This window comes from Microcaecilia unicolor, chromosome 13 (assembly GCF_901765095.1).
Source record: "Microcaecilia unicolor chromosome 13, aMicUni1.1, whole genome shotgun sequence".
NCBI lineage: Eukaryota > Metazoa > Chordata > Amphibia > Gymnophiona > Siphonopidae > Microcaecilia > Microcaecilia unicolor.
This window is the reverse complement of record NC_044043.1, coordinates 54478140-54498031: the sequence shown is the minus strand read 5'-3', so window position 1 is coordinate 54498031 and position 19892 is coordinate 54478140. Positions and strand designations below refer to the sequence as shown.

Here is a 19892-nt window from a genome sequence, read left to right as displayed (position 1 = left end):
ATGTGTAAAATGTGTTCACCCCCATCAGAGCCCACACATGGAACAAATCAAATTTAGGACTATTTCAGCCTATTTAATCCTTATGATCTGGATCCTTTCGGGAACCCTTGGAGAAGCCTGTATGTTGGAACAAAATAAACCAGAGAGAAGCTGTAAAGCTCTCACCACTGCAACCCCTTTGCATCCAAGCAAATCCTTTAGAACCCAGCCAGTTGGGTTTTTAGACATCCACTATAAATATGCATGAAAAGGAGTTGCATGTAATGGGGGCGGGGTGGGGTGGGGCGGGTCATTCTATCTCATGCATATTCTTTGCGCATATTCTGAAAACCTGACTGGCTGAGTATGTCCTAAAGACTGGGCTAAGAATCACTGTTATAGAATCTCATTTCATACATCAGTTGTGTTCCTGATGTCTGTACTTCCTTTCCTTTCAGCTGCCTGGGGGATAGGGCAGAGTGCTGGAGGTACCAGGCATCTGGATATGGCTCTTCTCTTCCCTTGGTTTTCTGGGCAGGAAAAGAACTAAAACCTCATGCAAAAATCTTACATTGTACTTTTCTGAACTACAGTTTCTTCTGTCCCCGGGCAGAGTAAAAGAAGAGGCCTGGAGGTTATCCTAATATATGCAGGCAGAAGGTTGGGCTTAAGTTGCTAAGAGAACCTTGATATTCTTTCACTTCTCACCTCTTGGCTGTAATGCCAGGGCTTCCATTAGTTTCCATTACTATCTGAGCTCTGCATTTATTCCATTTCCTGTGCTTACTCTGCCCTCTCATTCTTAACCGGATTTTTAAATTTATCTTTATAGCTTTGAGAAGTTTATACTCACAAAGAGAGAAACTCTTGTACCACACCAATACTTGTTCAAACAATATATACTGTGCAGTGGCTCCTAGCAGTCTTAATCCTAGCAGTGACCCTTTCCAGGGCTTTTTCTGAAAATGGTTATAACCCAATGAATGCAATGTCAATAGCAGCATCATTTTACAATTTGTGTGTGTCATTTTATGTTAGTTTATTTTATTATTTGAAGTGATTATTTGTTTGTAATATGAATTAGTCCCAAAATTAAGAATATAAAAGCACAATTTACATTATTTATTTATTTATTTGTATCATTTGTATCCCACATTTTCCCACCTATTTGCAGGTTCAATGTGGCTTACATTGTTCCGTAATGGTGAAGTACCACTTCCGGAAAAGAGAAATACATAGTTGAGGTATTGGAGACAGAGAGGATTAGGTATTCATGTAATAAAATACATTGTATAACGACCAATAAGAGGTATTGGATTAATCTTCTATCCTGATACACAACAATACATACATATTCCATAATAAAAAAAAACAATTCTAGAACTTTATAAACAAAACATCAACACACATCATAGCAGTTCACACAACATTTTGCTCTAACTCAGCTACCTAATTAGCCAGGTTTTTACTTTCCCTCTGAAACTCCATAATCTAAGTCAGACTGGATAGTCATCAGATTAGTTTCCTGGAGGAGAAGTCCATAGTCTGCTACTGAGACAGACATGGGAAGCAACTGCTTGCCCTGGGATTTGTAGTATGGAATGTTGCTACTCTTTGAGATTCTGCATGGAATCTTGTCACTCTTTAGGATTCCAGAATCTTGCTATTGTTTGGGGTTCTACATGGAATGTTGCCACGATTTGGGTTTCTGCCAAGTACTTGTGACCTGGCTTGGTCACTGTTTGGAAAACAAGATACTGGGCTAGATGGATCATTGGTCTGACCCAGTATGGCTACTCTTATGTTCTTATGGTTTATTTTAAAGAAGAAACGTATGTATGTATTAATAAAAATGCAGATGAATATGCCCTCTGAGTGACTTCACTGATCAAACACCAATATAAAACTTTGCTGCTAAGGAAGACAATAAATCATTCAGAAAACACTGTTATTTATTTATTTAGAACATTTATCATCCACACAATCCATAGAGCTCTTGGCGGTTTACAATAAGTACATTCACAGAGATGAAATGACATAAAAACAGAGACCATCACATAAAACACCATATCAAGGAATTCTTGCACAGACAGCAAATTAACATTAACTGCATATTACATACACCTTTACCTGAGCTGATAGGACTCATATCAATTCATAGGCATGCTGGTCACCAAATGCCTCTAAGAATAACAGCTCCTGCCTAAATTGATCCAAGACCTTCAAAGACCTTATATACACAGGCAATTCTTTCATAATTTAGGCTCCCAAACTTTAAAAGGAGAATTGTGATATTCATCAAGTTTGATAACTGAAAAAATGGCATCTCTAAAAGGTCTGTGCCAGAAGATCGCAAAGTTCTTGCAGGTTGGTACGCATGCAAAGTAGAGGAAATAACTGCAGAAACCAGATTATTTCTCACTTCAAACACTAATAATAAAGTTTTAAAAGCGATCCTTTGTTTAATAGGGAGCCAAAGCAAAGTTTTTAAAATAGGAGTTACATGCAGATATTGGGAATATCCAAAAAGGACTCTGGCTGCAGCATTTTGAGCAACCTGCAAGGCTCTTAAAACATTCCCGTGCAAGCCCAGAAGTAGACCATTACAGTAATCGAGCATGGAATAACTATAATCGGAACAATTAACCAGGGCCGCTGAGAGGGGAGGCAGGGGGGGGACAAAATTCCCCAGGCTCGGCCTCCAAGGGGGGTCTCTCTCTTTCTCCTGCTCCTGATGGGACCCGAGTGATCGCGTCCCGACAGGAGAAGGAGAGAGAAAACACCAGGCTCAGGCCCCCCTCTAGCGCTTCACTCTGCCGCAGTGCCAAGCGGCTGCTTTTCCCCTCAGGCCACGCATGCTCGGTTTTGAAACCGAGCATGCGCAACGTGATAGAAAAAGCAACTTCAGGAGAGGGCAGGCAATGCGGTGGAGTGAAGAGCAGAGCTGGAGGAAGACTTCCTCTGCTGGTGGGGCCTTGGGATCCTCGCCAGCCCCAAAGTATTTGGAGTTGTGGCAGCAATCCTGGGTGGGGAGGGGGGGGTGTGGCAGTGGCGACAGTGATCCTGGGGGGTCGGTGGCCCTGCCCTGGGCCCAGCTCAGTCTCTCGGCAGCCCTGCAATTAATGAAAGTTTGCGAAGGTAAGAAGATCACGCAGCCACCTAGTCAACCTTAGTCTGTAAAATATTTGCTTTATCACTGGTGGAGGACATTGCTCCCAAGACTGGAGAGATCTGTGTTTTCTTTTCATGGAGTTTTGGGAATTGATCTTCCTTAGCTTCCTGTAAAAGAAAGGGTACCTGTACCTGGTATTTATACAGTTTGCACAAAGTTTTGTTTTGTTTTTTTAAAATTCTAAATAAAATACCAGGAATACATATATGCAAAAGGAACCTAGAGCAAAAGTAATGCCTGTCACACACAGGATGAATGAAATACAGCGATGTCCTCCATCACACCCTGCCTGCTCATTATCACATTCTCACAGCCCAAGTAATGGGAATTTTGTATTTCTCTGATAACACCCAGCTGAGCTCATGTGAGAGAGTGTACGCTGGAAGCATGATGGGAGTTCATTGATCACAAACCACTGTTTGAGTTGAAAGGTTTTACAAGTAAAAAGCACACGGTGATGTATTTGTGTGAGAACATGTTTGGATGTGTGTCCATATATATGTAAGAGTACTTTTTTTTAGGTGCATTTCTTTTCATGTGTGTGATTGCATATGTATCCATTGTGATGCAGACACCTCCATGATCCCCAAGGTTGGAGACAGTAACAGGGCAACTAGGGAAATGTCCAGAGGAAACGTATTGGAGCAGGAGGGGAAGAAACACCGATTTATTTACAATAGTTACTTGAGTAAGACAAACCAAATAACATTATTATAAGTCCCCCCACCCACCCACACCAAAACCTTTCACCCCCTGGAGTCCAACAACTGAGCGACTTTAACCTGTGAATCCCAAAATTCTTCTCAAATTCATCTAAACTGTGTCCCCATAGCAGAAGTAAAATAAGCAGCCCCAAATAAAGATTCCCTCCTAGTCCGAGCATCCCTCCTACAAGCAGGCCTGTCACCTGCAGCCTGGGGACACTCCTTCCACAATGGCAGCCTTTTTTGTTTTGGGAGAAGATTTTAAAGCGGTCAGTCCCACCCATCAGCTCGATTAGCAGCTGTTTTCAGTTTATAGTTGACACAGGGGCAGTATATGTGTTCATGCATATTTGATGTGAATGGGTGTGTTTGTGTGGCTTTTGTCTTAAAGCATGTTTACATGTACACTTGCAGGTGAGTGTAAATGTCTATTTTTGGCATATTTATAGATGTGAATGGGTATTTCTGTGTGTGTGTGTTTGTATGTATGTGTGTGTACATATATGCATAAATTAGAACGCACACATATTGGATATGTATACATGCATATGCAGGTATATATGTGAATGTGTTTGTAGTCAAATTTTGGTCATGCTGAGTGTTCCGTGTTAGTGTGTGTGTGCTCTAATTACAAAGCCAATAGCAAGAGAACGTGTTGTTCTATTTCTTGGTTGTGCTTAGATTGATTGTAGTTCCGATGCTGTTTTAACCCCATTTGAACGAGAGGAAAACACCGTGCATACAGGTGCCTGGTAAGACAAACGGCCATTAGTCTCCTAACGTGTCTTTTTAATAGAAGAACCTTCAAAGCACAGCTGTTGGGTAAAATGATCTTTAGTAGAGATCTCAGGAAGTGCTTGAGGTTTTTTTATGGGGGGAGAGGGAAGGAAGAGAAGAGAGAGAGAGAGAAGGAAGGAAGGAAAAAAAAGATAGGGGGAAGGGGCGGAGAGAGACAGAGGAAGCATCCGAGCTGGAGTTTAGAAGTTAGCCTGTTACCTGCATCTGACAGATGTTCTGCGCTTTATGGCTTCACTTGCCTGCAGCCCGGGGATGAGTAGAGGGAGGTGGTACTGGTGATGAATATTATCCGGGCGGTGCTAGGTAGAGGCTGAGTTTGGAGCCTCCTTCCCTCGGTTGGTAGGAGCAGTGGCCCCCGTCCCGACCACACTCAGCTCCGGACTGCGCTCCCTTCGGACAGCGGTAAGTGCATTAGACAACTTATTCTAAACTTCTAGCATTATAACGCGCAGTCCATGTACTGGATCGCAAGATAGCGCACTTATGCGGGTTCGGAGCTAGAGAGATCTGTCTTACTGGCCGATCCTTTGCAAGGGTGGGACAAGTCTATTGAAAATGAGAAGTCTCTTCCTTTGGATCTGTTCAGAAGAATGTGCTTGTTTCGGGGGCTTCATTGGGCAACTTTTGGCATTTATTTGGGGCAAAGGAAGTGCAGGTCTTTAGATTCACCCCCCCCCCCCCCAAGTTCTCTCTTGCCAAATTCGCCTATGATTTGACATCCAAATATCAGAATCGAAATCACTTGATAACACAAAGATTAGTAACGGTCGTATTATCCTGCTGGGTTCTTGCTTTAATCAGATGTTATTCTGCTCTTCCTCCAACTGTGGACACTGCGATGGATTTTATAGGGCTAGAATTTATATGATCGTGTACAGTAACTGCCTTTTATTAACTTTTTAAGATCGGGTCATATTTAGGATGCTTAGTGCAGTATGTTACTCTTAATCTAAACTTTTATCTAGGCTTGCAAAAACCGACAGCTGCAAAAGAAGGGCAGGAAGGACTTTGAAGGCAGGGTGGGAATACATTTAAACGTAAATATAACTTTCTCAAAAGCAGCGTTACACCACAGAAAAGGCCAGAAGAGACGGAGGGAGAGAGAGAATTGGGTGACAACATGTTGAAAAGTTGTTGTAATTATCTTTCCACTACGTTCACTTTCCGGCTGGTGTATTTTTAATCTCTATAACTATGTAATCTCCCCCATTAGAGCACCACGATTAAGAAACCGTATATCCCAGAGTCCTGAACTGTAGCGCAGTAGTTCTGGGTGTCTTTCTTTATGAAATACGTTTGTTATGATCCCGCGAAATCCGGAGAAAATAATTCCGCACAGCAGTCCATTTCTGGAGGACAGAGGCGAATATCTCCCCACCTCCTTGCCCCAAACCCTTGCTGCAGCCGGATTGAAATTGCACAGACTCGGCCATTTACAGGCTCAGAAATGTTGCTGACTGAAAGCCTCCACTGTCCGTGCTTTACATCTCGTTTTAACTTTTAAACGTGCAAAACCACAGGCCGATGGGTGAACGGCCACACTTGTTGCTCTGCGCTTTTTATCACCCCAGTGCCACACCCTCTCCTACCATATCACACAGTGTAAGACATCCTCGGTGTACATCGCATGTTGTCATATGTTTTTACACAGAATACCACACCCTCTGCCGTGTTATAATATGGTGTATCAGCGTTTAATTATCGTACATCATAGATTTTTCGAGAGCACACCACACCTCTAGTGTCAACACAAATGTATATAATCTTGACACCTAGCAATCTAGACATTTTTTGATGCTTTATTTTAAAACCAGTTTATCAGAAACTCCTCTGTCGTGTATTCATTGTTACAGCACCATAATAGGAAAGAATGGGGGGGTGAAATTAATGTACCAAACACAAATTATGAAGAGCCAAGACAAACCCCATTAATTTCCAGGGGTGAAGCAGCTCAGGAACTGTTTTGTTTTGTCATCCAGTCGAGATGAGTTTGTTTTCAAGAATTCCATGTGGATTCTTTAAGAGTTTCAGTGAATTGAGGTTGTTTCAAGGACACCAGAAAATGAGATTAACATAGTTTGAGAGCATTTTGTGACTGCTATGCATCACTATTAAGAGAATTTGGAGATCGATGACTGAGTTTAGACCCCTACAAGCAGTAAACAATCTTTTGGGGCATTTTCTGAAATCTTTTTCTGCTTAAAAGTTCTTATACAAGTATAATATTATTAAATTAGTAATAATGTTTGAAGCAGACGAGGTTGTGAAGTCTATATAGAACGCCATAACGTCCATTGGGCATCTCTCTTCATTGTGTTGCAGAGTTCACAATTTTGTGAACCATTCAGGAAATGTTAGTTCACAGCAGAAGGGGGCATAAACCATGCCAGAATCTGAGTGAGCGGGTTTGGGGTCAGGGCTACTTTGAGTACTTATGGGGCCCTGGGCAAACCTTTGACGAAGGGTCCCCTTTTCCACATTGAGCCCCACCCAGCCCCACTCCCAGTGAATGCTTCCTTTCTAGTCCTCCCAGTCCAGCAGTAGCCTTTTGATCCACCCATACCCCCACCTCCACCCATCCAGTTACTTCCTTTCCCCCCATCCTGGTCCAGTAGCTTCCATACCCCCTGCCTGCCAAGCCACTTGCCAGTAAAAGAAATTAAAAAATAAAACAAAGACACAGAGCCACTGTCTAGCTCCTTCTGCTGATGGCTCTACTGGTCCTGTCCATTTGGGATTAGAAACTCAATTGTAGCTCGTCACACGACTGAGGAGTGAGAGTGTGTGTAGCACAATCGCCAATGTTGATTGACCAACAACGTCTATGGTTCATAGGAACCAAAGTTCAGTATCATAAGTGGCATTGGACTCCTGATGCAGGCCAGGTGGCCGAAACACAGGCCCATGTCAAGTCATGCCTTGTTTTGAATTAAAATATTAACAACGCCATCACTGACTGTGCGTTGTTTCATTGTCATCTTTGCTGCGTTTATTTGCCACTTGTCTCTCAGAAACAGGACGCCACCTCACAAGGGACAGGTCTGGCAGAGCCATCAGTGGCATGGTCTAGACAGTGGGTCCAGAGCTTTGTGCTGTATTTCTTTCTCCAAGAAGCAGCTTCACTGGTGAAGGGGAGGGGGGTAAGGAAGCTGCTAGATTGGGAGGGGGGATGGGAGAAATGAAACTGATGGACTGGGGGATATAAAGGGAGGGAAGGAAGCTGCTGTACCAGAGGGAAGCTAGACACCATTTAGCTCTGACTCCAAATGTTATCTGGTGGGATGACTTGCAGTTGGGAGGGAAGATCATGGCTGGGCTGGGGAAACTTAGCCTCCCCAAGTCGTTATATGAGCACTTGTGGGGAGCAGGAGTGAGCCTTGCGTTTAGGATTACTTTTACTTCTGGGCCCCTTGTTAACCTCAACTCAGGGCAGCTGCTCTTTTTGCCCATAGGTAAAAGCGGCCCTGTGTGGGGTGCAAGCCATGCTGCCTTCTGGGAAATGAATATGGCTGCAGTGGACTTCCAGAAAGGCTGGGGTAACTGTTATGGAGCAGTTATGGTTATAACATTAACCAACAAGAATGGGAGGAGGGGAGATTGAAGGCAGGGGGCGGACGTGCCAGAAAAAACGTCACTACTTTTGGTGGCTGCTTGGTGATGATGGGGAGCTGTGTGTTTAACTGGGGGTCATTTAAGAATCAAAAGAGAAGATATCAATGCCTGGAATAGCCAACCAACAGAAGTGATGGCCAGCAGTAGATTGAGTTTAGCCCACGATGGTCAGTATTTTTAAAAACACTGTCATAGGCTGAATTAGACCTGGATATTCAGTGCTGGGACCATATCTGGCTTCTGGCACGGAATATTTGCTCATCAGAGGTCACTATAGTTTATCTGGGTACTGCCAATATTAAGCGCAGGTACGTGGGTAAGTAACCGGGCATAATTAAGATGGATTTTTATGCAGTCCTACTTCCTGGGCACCAGCTCTGAACATCTGGTTCTGCCACAATTCTGCCCCTACACTACCCAGCACTTACAGGATGGTTATACAGTGGTCAGACATATTCAGCAGCATTAACCAGTTAAGTGCCAAGGAATATTCTTTCCCAATCTGGTTAGCGCAGCTTAACTGGGTAGGGGCCTCTCCTGTCTGGTTAATTAGTGCAGAATGTCTGCCCCTTAAATACGCTTGGGACAGACAAATCCAGATATAATGGGAACTGGGTTGACAAGTTGGATAGGGGACATTGGGGAAGATGCTGTTGTTTAAATATGGGGATTTATAAGCTCAGATGCCAAAGAGAAACAGAGAGAAAGACAACTGTGCAGAATGGATGGGCCAATTGGTACTTATCTGGCCTCATCGCTTAATGCAATCCAAACATTTATCAGCACATTTTCATAGGAGGCACTTAAGAAAATTGCATTTTCCATCTCACAATCTGAAGAGGTTTCTTGGTAATCAAATCTTGGGTCTTTAACTGTGCAGGAAACTCATAGCCAGAGGAGCAGAATCTATCAGGAAAGGCCATAAAATCAAGAAATACAAATTTGTAATTAAACTTTAATGTTTCTGTCTAGTACTGGTATTTGATGGGTAGAAAAGGCTACCAACAGGGATTTGTGGGCCCAGGTCAAGCCTAAATAAATGGGCCCCTTCCCACCCATCTCATCTGTTCTTGTAGCCTGCAGGGGGGAGACACCCTGAATGGCTGCCAGTCACTTCCTGCCCAGCAGACAACACTGAGAAGAAAGGATATACCAGTGACTGAGGATGTCATTGGAAATTAATGGCTCTAACTGGCAGGGCCTACGAGAGACAGAGTTTTAGTTTTGCTTATAATCCCTGAAGCAGCCCAAGGTGAAATGTGGTGCCATGTCATGGTATTTCTCTTTTGATACCAATAAAGGGATTTAATTTAAGGTGCGGTTTTCCTATTGTCTTTCCTGGATGCATCTGTGAGCTGGTCATACCCCTTCTTTCTATTTACCTTCCTGTTTCAGGTCCAGATTTGATCTGAAATGAGGTAGAGGGGGGTTGGGGGGGTCTGTGATACATTCATGTACTTTAATTACATTTATAGGGAGTCAAAGGACAAATTTTGACTTTGTATCATAGTGTGTGGTGAAACTGGTTCCATTTCATACAGAAATTTATTTTTCCATCATTCTGCTGAAATTCCTCAGGTTGGGCCAGTCTAATGCTAGGATCCAATTCGTTCATTTCAGTGAAATGATACTATCCAGTCTCTTGGCATGATTTGAGCAATTAGAATCTGTTTCTTTTCATCAGATCAAAAAGACCAGAATGTTTAGGGATGTGGATTTGAAAACCAGGACTGGACTAAATTCTTGATGACAGGAGTGGGTACAGAAAGGGGTCAAAGGCTGCTGCTGCACTAGGAGTCTTCAAAAGATTGAGAGTCAGGCCATGCTGCACATCAGAGCTAAAAAGTGAGCAGAAAGCATACTTCCTGACTGTGATTCTAATATTTACTTCCTCTTCCCCTGTCTTTCTCTTTAGCAAACGTCTGTGAGTCTTCTGGCTCTCCCTAGTGCATTGTTCAGTATCTGAGAACTTCACCCACAAGGAAGATGCCGAAATCAGACTCTGAATCGGACTCAGATTCTGATTCTAATTCAGAGCAGCAGGAACCTACCAATCGCAATAAGTTTTCTCTGGAAGCTCATGACAAGGATTCACTACCCCCAAGGTCAAAAGACAGCAAAGATGATGATGATAAGAGAAAAGCCCCCATGGAGTCCCCATACCAACCAGAGAGTAACTGCTTCCCTGAGATTATTGGCTTCAACTTGGATTTTTTGGAGACCATAGAAGTGAATGGAAACAAGTAGGTATTGCAGATCAAAGAGATGACACTACGCTGCGAGAGAGTGTCCAGGGTCCTGGGAGTCCTCCAGTGATTTACACTCCTGCTGAGGAATGCAGAGCTCTGGATGGTTCTTTCAGGAGCTGTGACATCATTGCTGGTAGAAGGATCTGTGCCTAGTGATATTACGTTTGGATCAAATACATCCTAAGTTTTGCAAGTACTGACAAGTCACTGAACATGCGAGAGAGGTGATTTTAACCAGAAAACAGCATTGCTACTAAGATAACCTTAAAGTCATTTTTATAGAGTAGCTCAGTGGTTCCCAAACTTAATCCTGGAGTTACCCCAGCCAGTCAGGTTTTTCAGTATATCCACAATGAATATTCACGAGAGAGATTTGCATGCACTGCCTCCACTGCATGCAAATCTCTCTTCTGATTATTCATTGTGGATATCCTGGAAACCTGACTGGCTGGGGTGCCTCCATGATTAGGTTTGGGAACCACTGGAGTAGCTTATTAGTGGGTATCCATTTTACCTGGAGTAGATGGGCATGATTCATGTCAGTTACTATTGAAGTGCTTTGCAGAGAGAGGTTATGCCAAGGACATTTGTTCCAAGCATCCTGTCTGCTTCTTTTCAGTTATAGCAGTCGACCCTTGGGAAGGTAACATCAGAGGTGAGATGCTCAGATCTGTTGGTCCATTTTGGTCCTGGAAAGAAGGAGGACAGGCTGTTATTAATTCTGGTTGATATTCAAAATGATTTAACCAGCTATTAAATGACCACTGACTGGTTAAGTCGGTTGTTTGGGACTATCGGCTAATTTTCAGTGGCACTTAACTGGTTATTGCTGCTGAAAATTAGCGGTTCGGGTCTAAGTGAAAACCAGCAATTTTAGGGCAGGGGCGTAGCCAGACAGCAGATTTTGGGTGGGCCTAGGCAAGAAGTGGGTGGGCACCAAATGTTCTCTCCCCCACCCCCACATCAAAAAAATATCTCAGCTGGTGGGAAAATGCTTCTCTCCAGTCTCCACCTTGGTAGTCTGCAGCAGGCATGCGCTGAAAACTGAACATGCGAAGGTGCCAGTATTGTGGACAGCAGCATTTTCATTACCATGTGCTACTGTTGGATGGGCCTGAGCCCTAAGTGGGTGGGCCCCAGCCCACCCAGGCCCACCTGTGGCTACGCCACTGTTTTAGGGGTGTTCCGGGGCGGAGTCAGCAGTTGGCCGGTTAAATGCTGATATTCATCACTTAACCAGCCAGGATAACTGTATAAATAAGAGACATAAAATGCAGTCCTTTCTTTATGTGGTAACCCATGGCCAGTTAAGGTCTGAATATTGGTTTAACCAGCCACGTGTTAGCTGGCACTGTATAAATTGAATATTCTAAGCCGAAGCTCGGACATGGCCATTCATTGACTATCTGGGAATACTGCCGGTGGTGGTCAGCAAAATGTTCTCCACTGCTGGCTGAATATTTACCTCATTATTTATAATTTTTAGAATTCATTTACTGCCTTTTTTGAAGAAATTCATCCAAGGTGCTGTACAGCAGGAATAAGCCAAACATAGGTTGGACTGCTTTTCTTTTTTTGTCAAAGCTTCACAACCAGGCAGGTTTTCAGGATCTCCACAGTGAATATGCATGAAATTAATTTGCATATATGCTGGGTCACCTGCATAGTTATTGTGGAGATTGTGAAAACCCAACAAGCTCTGGGGTCCTCAGGACTCTCTCCATGCTGGAGCCATTGTACTTTTCTCTGTTCACTTGATCATAGCTCACAATTTTGGAACAGCAGCAGTTAGGCAGGAAATGGAGCAAATGATAAAGGCACTAGACAATGTAAATTAGAAGAGCAACATGTTACCCCCTTCACACTCCTCCTCTGCCATGTCACCATCCATCAACACACATACATACACACACATATGTTTGCACAGATACACCTATACACAAACACATGTATATACACATGTGACATCCACAGACATACATACATACATACCTATACACATATATGTATACACAAAGATACACCTATACACACACACACACATGCACACACACATATACTGTATATATACACACACACACACACACATATGATACAAACATACACACACACACACACACACACCTATACACACATATGTATGCAGAGAATACACCTGTACACACTTACATGTATATATATACACATGATACACAACACAAGTGCACATACATACATACCTACATACACACATACCTATACATTAAGATATATATGCACAAAGATACACCTACGCTCACACATACATATACACAAACGCACATACACATTCATACATATCTATACATAACATGCTTGCACATATACACACCTACTTACAGGTACATATGCATATACACATATACATACACAGACATATACATAAAGACATGCATACACACACATACATTCACAAAACACATGTATACAAATACACGCAGACACACATGCAGGCATACAGATCCATACAGGATTTATTTGTGAGGATGTGGTGGTGGTGGTGGGGGGGAAAGACATTTGTTTGGAAGGGGACTAGAAATACAATTCAACAAAAACATGGCAGGGAGGAAACTCATTTTAAATTCAAGTTTTGTGAGTGGGACGTAGCTGGAACTCAGCTAAGGCTGAGGAGAGATTTAAGAACTTTTTGGAGCATGAGAGGGAGTCTATGTGGTGGCAGCTGTCCTCACTCCTGGCCAGTCTCAGCCTTTAACCAGTGCAGAAGCACTTGGGCTGGGTGTGGTGATTTCTGGGTTACCAACAGTTCTTGATCACACACATTACAATTATAGAATTCTTTTTTATATTTAAATAGCCCAAGATTGTGGTCAGAAATGATCTACTTCATCAAATTTCTCCATTCCCAATACACTGAAGTAGACCAGATGTTAATTTATACATCTACAATTAGAACTAACCAAACTAAGGCATCATTTATGTAGTTCAGCCTCACCCTATAGATTCCACTTCCTGCTGACATTAGAGTACTTTTTTGCATACAGGCTCCACTGTTCCTTGTTCATGACATTAGGACAGCTCCCTGACTTGATTACTTTAAATCAGAAGTCAAACAAAATACTTTGAAACTGCTATAGTTTATGTGCAAACTGCAAACGATGATTGGCTTTGTTCAAGAAGTAGTATCCTGAGGTCTGAAGTTGTATCATGCTCTCTGTAGAAGGCGGCCATCTTTATCAAGGACCTTAGGGGACAATTCGATAAATGGCAGCAAAAGTTGGGTGCCAAGATGCAGTGCACTGAGTGTGAATTCTATAATGACATCTGGGAATCCAAATTCTGTTATAAAATATTAGCATAATTGGCATTTATGTTTCAACATTTATTCATGCCCACTAATGCCATGTCAATAATAGGTGTAAATGCATGGGCCTAAATGCAGTGCTTTAATTCTATAAGTTATGCTTGTAATTGTTTACATGCCCAAGCCCCACCCATGCATCTCCTCCTGTGAGCACCCCTTTGCATTTATACACTAAGAGGACCTTTTACCAAGCTGTGGTAAAAAGGGCCCTTTTTGCCGCGTGCTGCGGCCCTTTTTACTGAGGTGGGTATAAAGGCCAAAAAATGGCATGACTGCGCGGTAAGACTTCACTTACCTCGTGGCCATGCATGGGGGGGGGGGGGGGGGGAGCACAATTCCACCCATTGAGGTGGCGTTAAGAACTCCTGTGCTAGCCCAGAGGTAACAGGCTTACCGCTGCTTTGTAAAAGGGCCCCTAAGCGAGTTGTGTGCTAAAAAGTTATAGAATACTGGTTTGGGCTCAGCTAGCACTTATGTAACAGTCATGCATGTGAGTACTAAGTATTCTATAATTTAAGCATGCAAATTGGGGCCTAACTTTAGGTGATGTTGGTGCCTTCACTGCATACAGAAGTTGATAAGCACATGATATAATCTGGACGAGTGATATGTTGGAAGGGGATCCGAGGCATATTTTCAAAGCACTTTGGGAGGCTAAGTTCCATAGGTTTCTATGGAACTTTGGGAGGCTAAGTGCTTTGAAAATGAGCCCGGATCATCGTGTCCTTGTTAAATTAATCTCTGTTTTTACTAAATATCTCCCTGAGGGCCATGCGGCAGGGAGAGCCCCTTGATATGAAGTTGATAGTACATTGCTGACTGATACTGTGTTACTGCCACATGGTGCTTATTAAGACCTGGAGTTGTAATTTTGTCACAATAGCCAGGTGACAGGTGTCCACTCCATTGCACTAGCTAGGAGTCATTCCTTTATAAAGTCACTATCACTCTGATTCTGCCTCTTCAAATGTTTCTATCGGAGACAATTCTTTTTGTCATCGAAGAGCTTTGAAATGGAGACATGGCTGCATCTACAGCCTTCTGCTGGGATAAATAATCTGTGAAACATTCTTCATAAATTTTGTCTTCTGAGTTTCAGCAATTTTTATAGATTTCCGTGGTTTGTACTTTTTAAAAGGATTTTTCTCCATTTGTTTTTGTAATTTCTTGATTCTTTATTGCTTAGAGAAGATAGGTACCTTTTACAATTCACACACTTCTCAGTCATTTATTAAGAGATCAATAAATTCAATTAGAACATGCTTAATTGACATTACCACTAGCTGGATTTTTTGACATAAGCTGGATATGAAATTGTGGAAAGTGAAGTTCATTTGAATTGAAAACTCCATCCATGACTAAGAATTTTTCACAGTTGTCCCCCATTGTTCCATGATGTCAGGGGCTTGGGGAGGCTGTTAGCATGGCTGATTTGTAATTTTTTCCTTGATTTAAGAGGCTCTAGACTAATCTGCATTTTATTCTGCAATGACAGGGACCCTTCAGCAGAGCCCAAGGATGTTTACAATCGGAAGAGGATCTTTGATGCTGTGGTGAAGGAGGACATAGAGGACCTGGGAGGCCTTTTTGACTACTTACACAGGACCATGAAACTTCTGATAAATTCAGAATACAGAGGTATCTCACAGTGCTGTTTCTTCTGAGATGCAAAGCCTCAGTCATCTCAGAGTCATTCTGTCACTGATCATCAAGCTAACATTTCATCCCAGCTTTAGAGATCATTATGGTACCCTCAATTCCTTGTATAAAACATTTACTTAAGTTTGATAAGTTTCCTTGACATGTCTTTGATATAAGGTAGAGAACCAAAAAAACAGACCAAGTACACCAAAGTAAATATCCACAATTAATAAATAATGCAATTAAAATATTTAAAACAGACCTGACATTATGCCTAAAAAGGCTGCATCAGGAGTTATATGAAGAGCCATTACTACCATTAGAGTGACAACGCTGTCATCTGTTTCTTTATACTAACTAAAGCATACCATCACATATAGTATTTTCACAATTTTTGCTGTAGACAGAGAAATACCACCAATTTAATTATTTGTGAAAGTATACACAATTATACCGAACACCGAGTAATTTGCATTTCAGAAAGATGCTGGGTCTGTTTTATATTGTTTCTTGCATTATTAAATCTAGACTACTTACTCTGGTGTTCTTGGACTGTAGACCACAGTCTCTTTTTTTCTGGGTTCTTGGTAGAAGATATCCTTGAAAAAATAACCAATTCATTCAGTAGGGCCAGGCATGCTCATCAAGTATGATGAAATGTGAGGAACATTGAATTTGCCATTTTCTCAGCTAACCAGTCACAGTAGTTCACATGAGTCCTCTTTAACAGCAGAAACTGTAGAGCTGAAACAGATTCAGCTTTGTTACAAGGTTATCTATTCCCTCCCTCCCTGCCCCTGTGGTCCAATATCTCTTCCTCTCTCTTCCTTCCTTCCCTGCCCTGCCCCTGTGGTCCAATATCTCTTCCCTCCTTTTCTGCCTCTGTGCTCCAATATCTCTTCCCTCCCTTCCTGCCCGTGTGTTCCAATATCTCTTCCTCTCTCTTCCTTCCCTCCCTGACCCTGAGGTGCAACATCTTTCTCCTTCTCCTCTGCCTTCAGGTCCATCACTTCTCTCTTTCTTCCACTCCATCCCTTGGATCCATCATTTCTTCCCTCCTTCTCCTCAGGTCTATCACTTCTCCCCCTCCACACCTCCTGTCCATGGCTTCTCCCTCCCTCCAGTCCATGGCTTCTCTCCCCTTTTAGTCCATGGCTTCTCTCTTCCCCCAGTTCATGGCTTCTCTCCCCTTCTAGTCCATGGCTTCTCCCCCCAACCCCAGTCCATGGCTTTTCTCTCTTTTATCCCTAACTCCCCTCAACTTCCCAGATTTAGAATTTTTCTCTTTCTTCCATATCCCTCCCACAGGTCCATCATTTTATTTTTCTTCTTTCCCTTCCTTTCATCTCCTCTCCACCCCCACTCCGGTCAACATCTCTCCCTCTTTCTTTCTCTCCAACCCCCACCGGTCAACCTCTCTCCCTCTCTCTTTCTCTCCCCTCCAGATCTACCTTAAACTGTGAACCGCATCTTCAAGGAGGATCCCCAGAAGTGGAAGTAATTCACTGCCGGTGCTTGGAGCCTCTCTTCTACTGCAACCCACCTGCTTCTGACACAACTTCCTGTTTATGTGGGGGTGGGTCAGGGCAGAAGAGATGCTCTAAGCAGCAGCAGCTGCTGTGAATTACTACTACTGCTGGGGAACTTCCTTCAAGACGTGGTTTAAGGTAGACATGGGGTGTGTGGTGTGTGGTGAGGGAGGAGAGTCAAAGAAACAGGGAGATGTGCAGCACTGGGCCCCCTGCTGCTCTGGGTCTTCGGTTGCCAGAACAGTCAGTCTGCTTCTGCCCGCAACACATCTGGGGAGCAGCTGTGACACACCAGTTCTGAGCTAGGTCATTAGTCTGAGGGCCAGTTTGGTGGCAGAATGGTGATGGTTTTTTTTTTTTTCTCTTTCTTTCCTCTGTCCGTTCCTTTAATGTTGTAGTTCCTTTTCCTTTACATAGATTCTCATTTAACTCAAGTGGTAGAAGACCTGTGTTAGTTCTAATTTTGCCAAGGGCCACAGATCTTTCATCCCTTCCTATGCAGGACTATGGAAGATAGTAGAAATGTCAGTCACTTATACCATAGAAATGCACTTTCATATATTCTTTCCTTTAACAGATCCGGTCACTGGAAAAACCTGCCTGCTAAAAGCAATGCTGAACCTAAAAAATGGGGAAAATAAAACCATCCCCTTGTTATTGGACATAGCCAAAAAAACAGGCAAACTGGAAGAGCTGGTGAATGCAGGATTCACAGACCAGCGCTACAAAGGTAAACCTACAGAAGGAGATTGCTGTTGAGAATCCAGGGGTTGCTGACCCCGGAAGTGGAAGGATCCATAAGGAGAGCAGGTCAACTGCTTGGAACTTATGATCCTTCCTTATTAGACTGCCTTCATTAATGATGCTATGGGATATCTTTGAAGAGGGATAAGACTGGCTTATTACCAACAACTGCCTCTAGAAATGCAGGTGCACAGACATGCAGACTGCATGTTGCATGGTGCACACGTTAATTACTGTGTAGGACATAAAGGGCCAGATTCAGTAAATGACACTCAAATTTAGGTGCCGGGGAAAATCCACGCTAAGCGCTATTCTATAAAGGGTGTTCCGGGCTGAATGCTCTTTATAGAATACTACCTAGAGTGGATTCCCACACCCAACTTTGGGTGTGAGGGCTTACGCCAGCTGAAATCTGGTATAAATCCTGGCACACAAGTTGGGTGTGTAACCCCAGAATTCTATAATATTGTGCCTAAATATTTGAAATGCCCCAACCCGCCCATGCTCCTCCTGTGGCCACGCCCCCTTTTGGTTTGGTGCAAGACACTTTTGGCATTCAGAGTTATGGAATAGTGCACAGGCAGATGTGCATGCAAATCCAAATTAGTGCCAATTAAATGCCAGCTAATTCCAATTAACATCAATAATTGGTTAGCACCCAATTGACTAATTAGTTTACATGCTCATCTGGGCTCTGTACCCAACTTTGGGCAACTTACATAGAATCCAGGGAACAATTCCAGGGGTTGCTTGTTGATCATAGAATTGCAATGTGAGCCTGGATACATCACTTGAAAAAATAACCATCTCTCATGAGGTCACTATCAGGGGCATAATCGAAAGAGAAGAGTGCCCTTCTTTTGACACAAATCGGAATATGGACATCCTTCTCTCAGGGTTGCCCAAATTGGCATAATCGAAAGCTGATTTTGGGCGTCCTCAACTGCTTTCCGTCATGGGGATGACCAAAGTTCAAGGGGGCGTGTTGGCAGCATAGCGAGGGCGGGACAGGGGTGTGGTTAAGAGATGGGTGTCCTTGGCTGATAATGGAAAAAAGAAGGGCGTCCCTGACGAGCATTTGGCCGACTTTACTTGGTCCCTTTTTTTTCACGACCAAGCCTCGAAAAGGTGCCCGAACTGACCAGATGACCACCAGAGGGAATCGGGGATGACCTCCCCTTACTCCCCCAGTGGTCACTAACCTCCTCCCACCCCCCAAAAAATTAAAAAACATTTTTTTGCCAGCCTCTATGCCAGCCTCAAATGTCATACCCAGCTCCATCACAGCACTATGCAGGTCCCTGGAGCAGTTTTTAGTGGGTGCAGTGCAGTTCAGGCAGGCAGACCCAGGCCCATCCCCCCCACCTGTTACACTTGTGGTGGTAAATGTGAGCCCTCTAAAACCCACCCTAAACCCACTGTACCCACATGTAGATGCCCCCCTTCATCCCTAAGGGCTATGGTATTGGTGTACAGTTGTGGGGAGTGGGTTTTGGGGGAGGGGTTGGGGGGCTCAGCACTGAAGGTAAGGGAGCTATGCACCTGGGAGCAATTTGTGAAGTCCCCTGCTGTGCCCACTTGGGTGCCCGGTTGGTATCCTGGCATGTGAGGGGGACCGTGCACTACGAATGCTGGCTCCTCCCATGACCAAATGCCTTGGATTTTTGAGATAGACATCCTCGGTTTCCATTATTGGCGAAAACCAAGGTCGCTCATCTCTAAGGTCGACCATCTCAACATTTAGGTCAACCATCTCGAAGGTCGACCTAAATGTTGAGATTTGGGCATCCCCAACCGTATTATCGAAACAAAAGATGGACGCCCATCTTGTTTCGATAATACGGGATGCCCCGCCCATTTGCAGGGACGTCCTCAGAGATGGGCATCCTTAGAGATGGTTGTCCCCGTTCGATTATGCCCCTCTATGTAACCCTTCCTTACTCAACATTTGTTCTTGATTATGACTGAAATAAGTAATAATCTAAATGTATCTATCCCTTCTTTTATAAATATTTTATAGCTTAATTTTCTTATCAAGCTTCTCAAATTTGGAATTCTCTACCAATCTTGGTGAAATCTCAATCACATTATTTATCTTTCTGCAAAATTTTAAAGTCAAACTTA

At 43.3% G+C, this 19892-nt stretch overlaps 2 protein-coding genes across 3 annotated transcripts in view; one reads left to right on the top strand and one right to left on the bottom strand.

Moving 5' to 3' along the window:
- LOC115482553 overlaps positions 1 to 4866 on the bottom strand; it is an 88777-nt gene extending 83911 nt beyond the window's left edge. The window contains exon 1 of the mRNA XM_030222430.1: positions 4852 to 4866. Within this exon, the coding sequence (XP_030078290.1) occupies positions 4852 to 4857 (6 nt within the window). The 5' untranslated portion in view covers positions 4858 to 4866. The remainder of the gene's footprint in view (positions 1 to 4851) is intronic.
- LOC115482552 (transient receptor potential cation channel subfamily V member 1-like) overlaps positions 4583 to 19892 on the top strand; it is a 53347-nt gene continuing 38037 nt past the window's right edge. Inside the window, exons 1-4 of one of the 2 annotated variants that reach the window (XM_030222428.1) lie at positions 4583 to 4607; positions 10181 to 10508; positions 15350 to 15492; positions 17602 to 17754. In XM_030222428.1, coding sequence (XP_030078288.1) covers positions 10252 to 10508; positions 15350 to 15492; positions 17602 to 17754 — 553 coding nt within the window. In that variant the 5' untranslated portion in view covers positions 4583 to 4607; positions 10181 to 10251. Of the gene's footprint in view, positions 4608 to 4884; positions 5056 to 10180; positions 10509 to 15349; positions 15493 to 17601; positions 17755 to 19892 lie in introns of those variants that run through there. The other variant, XM_030222427.1, reaches the window with a different exon arrangement.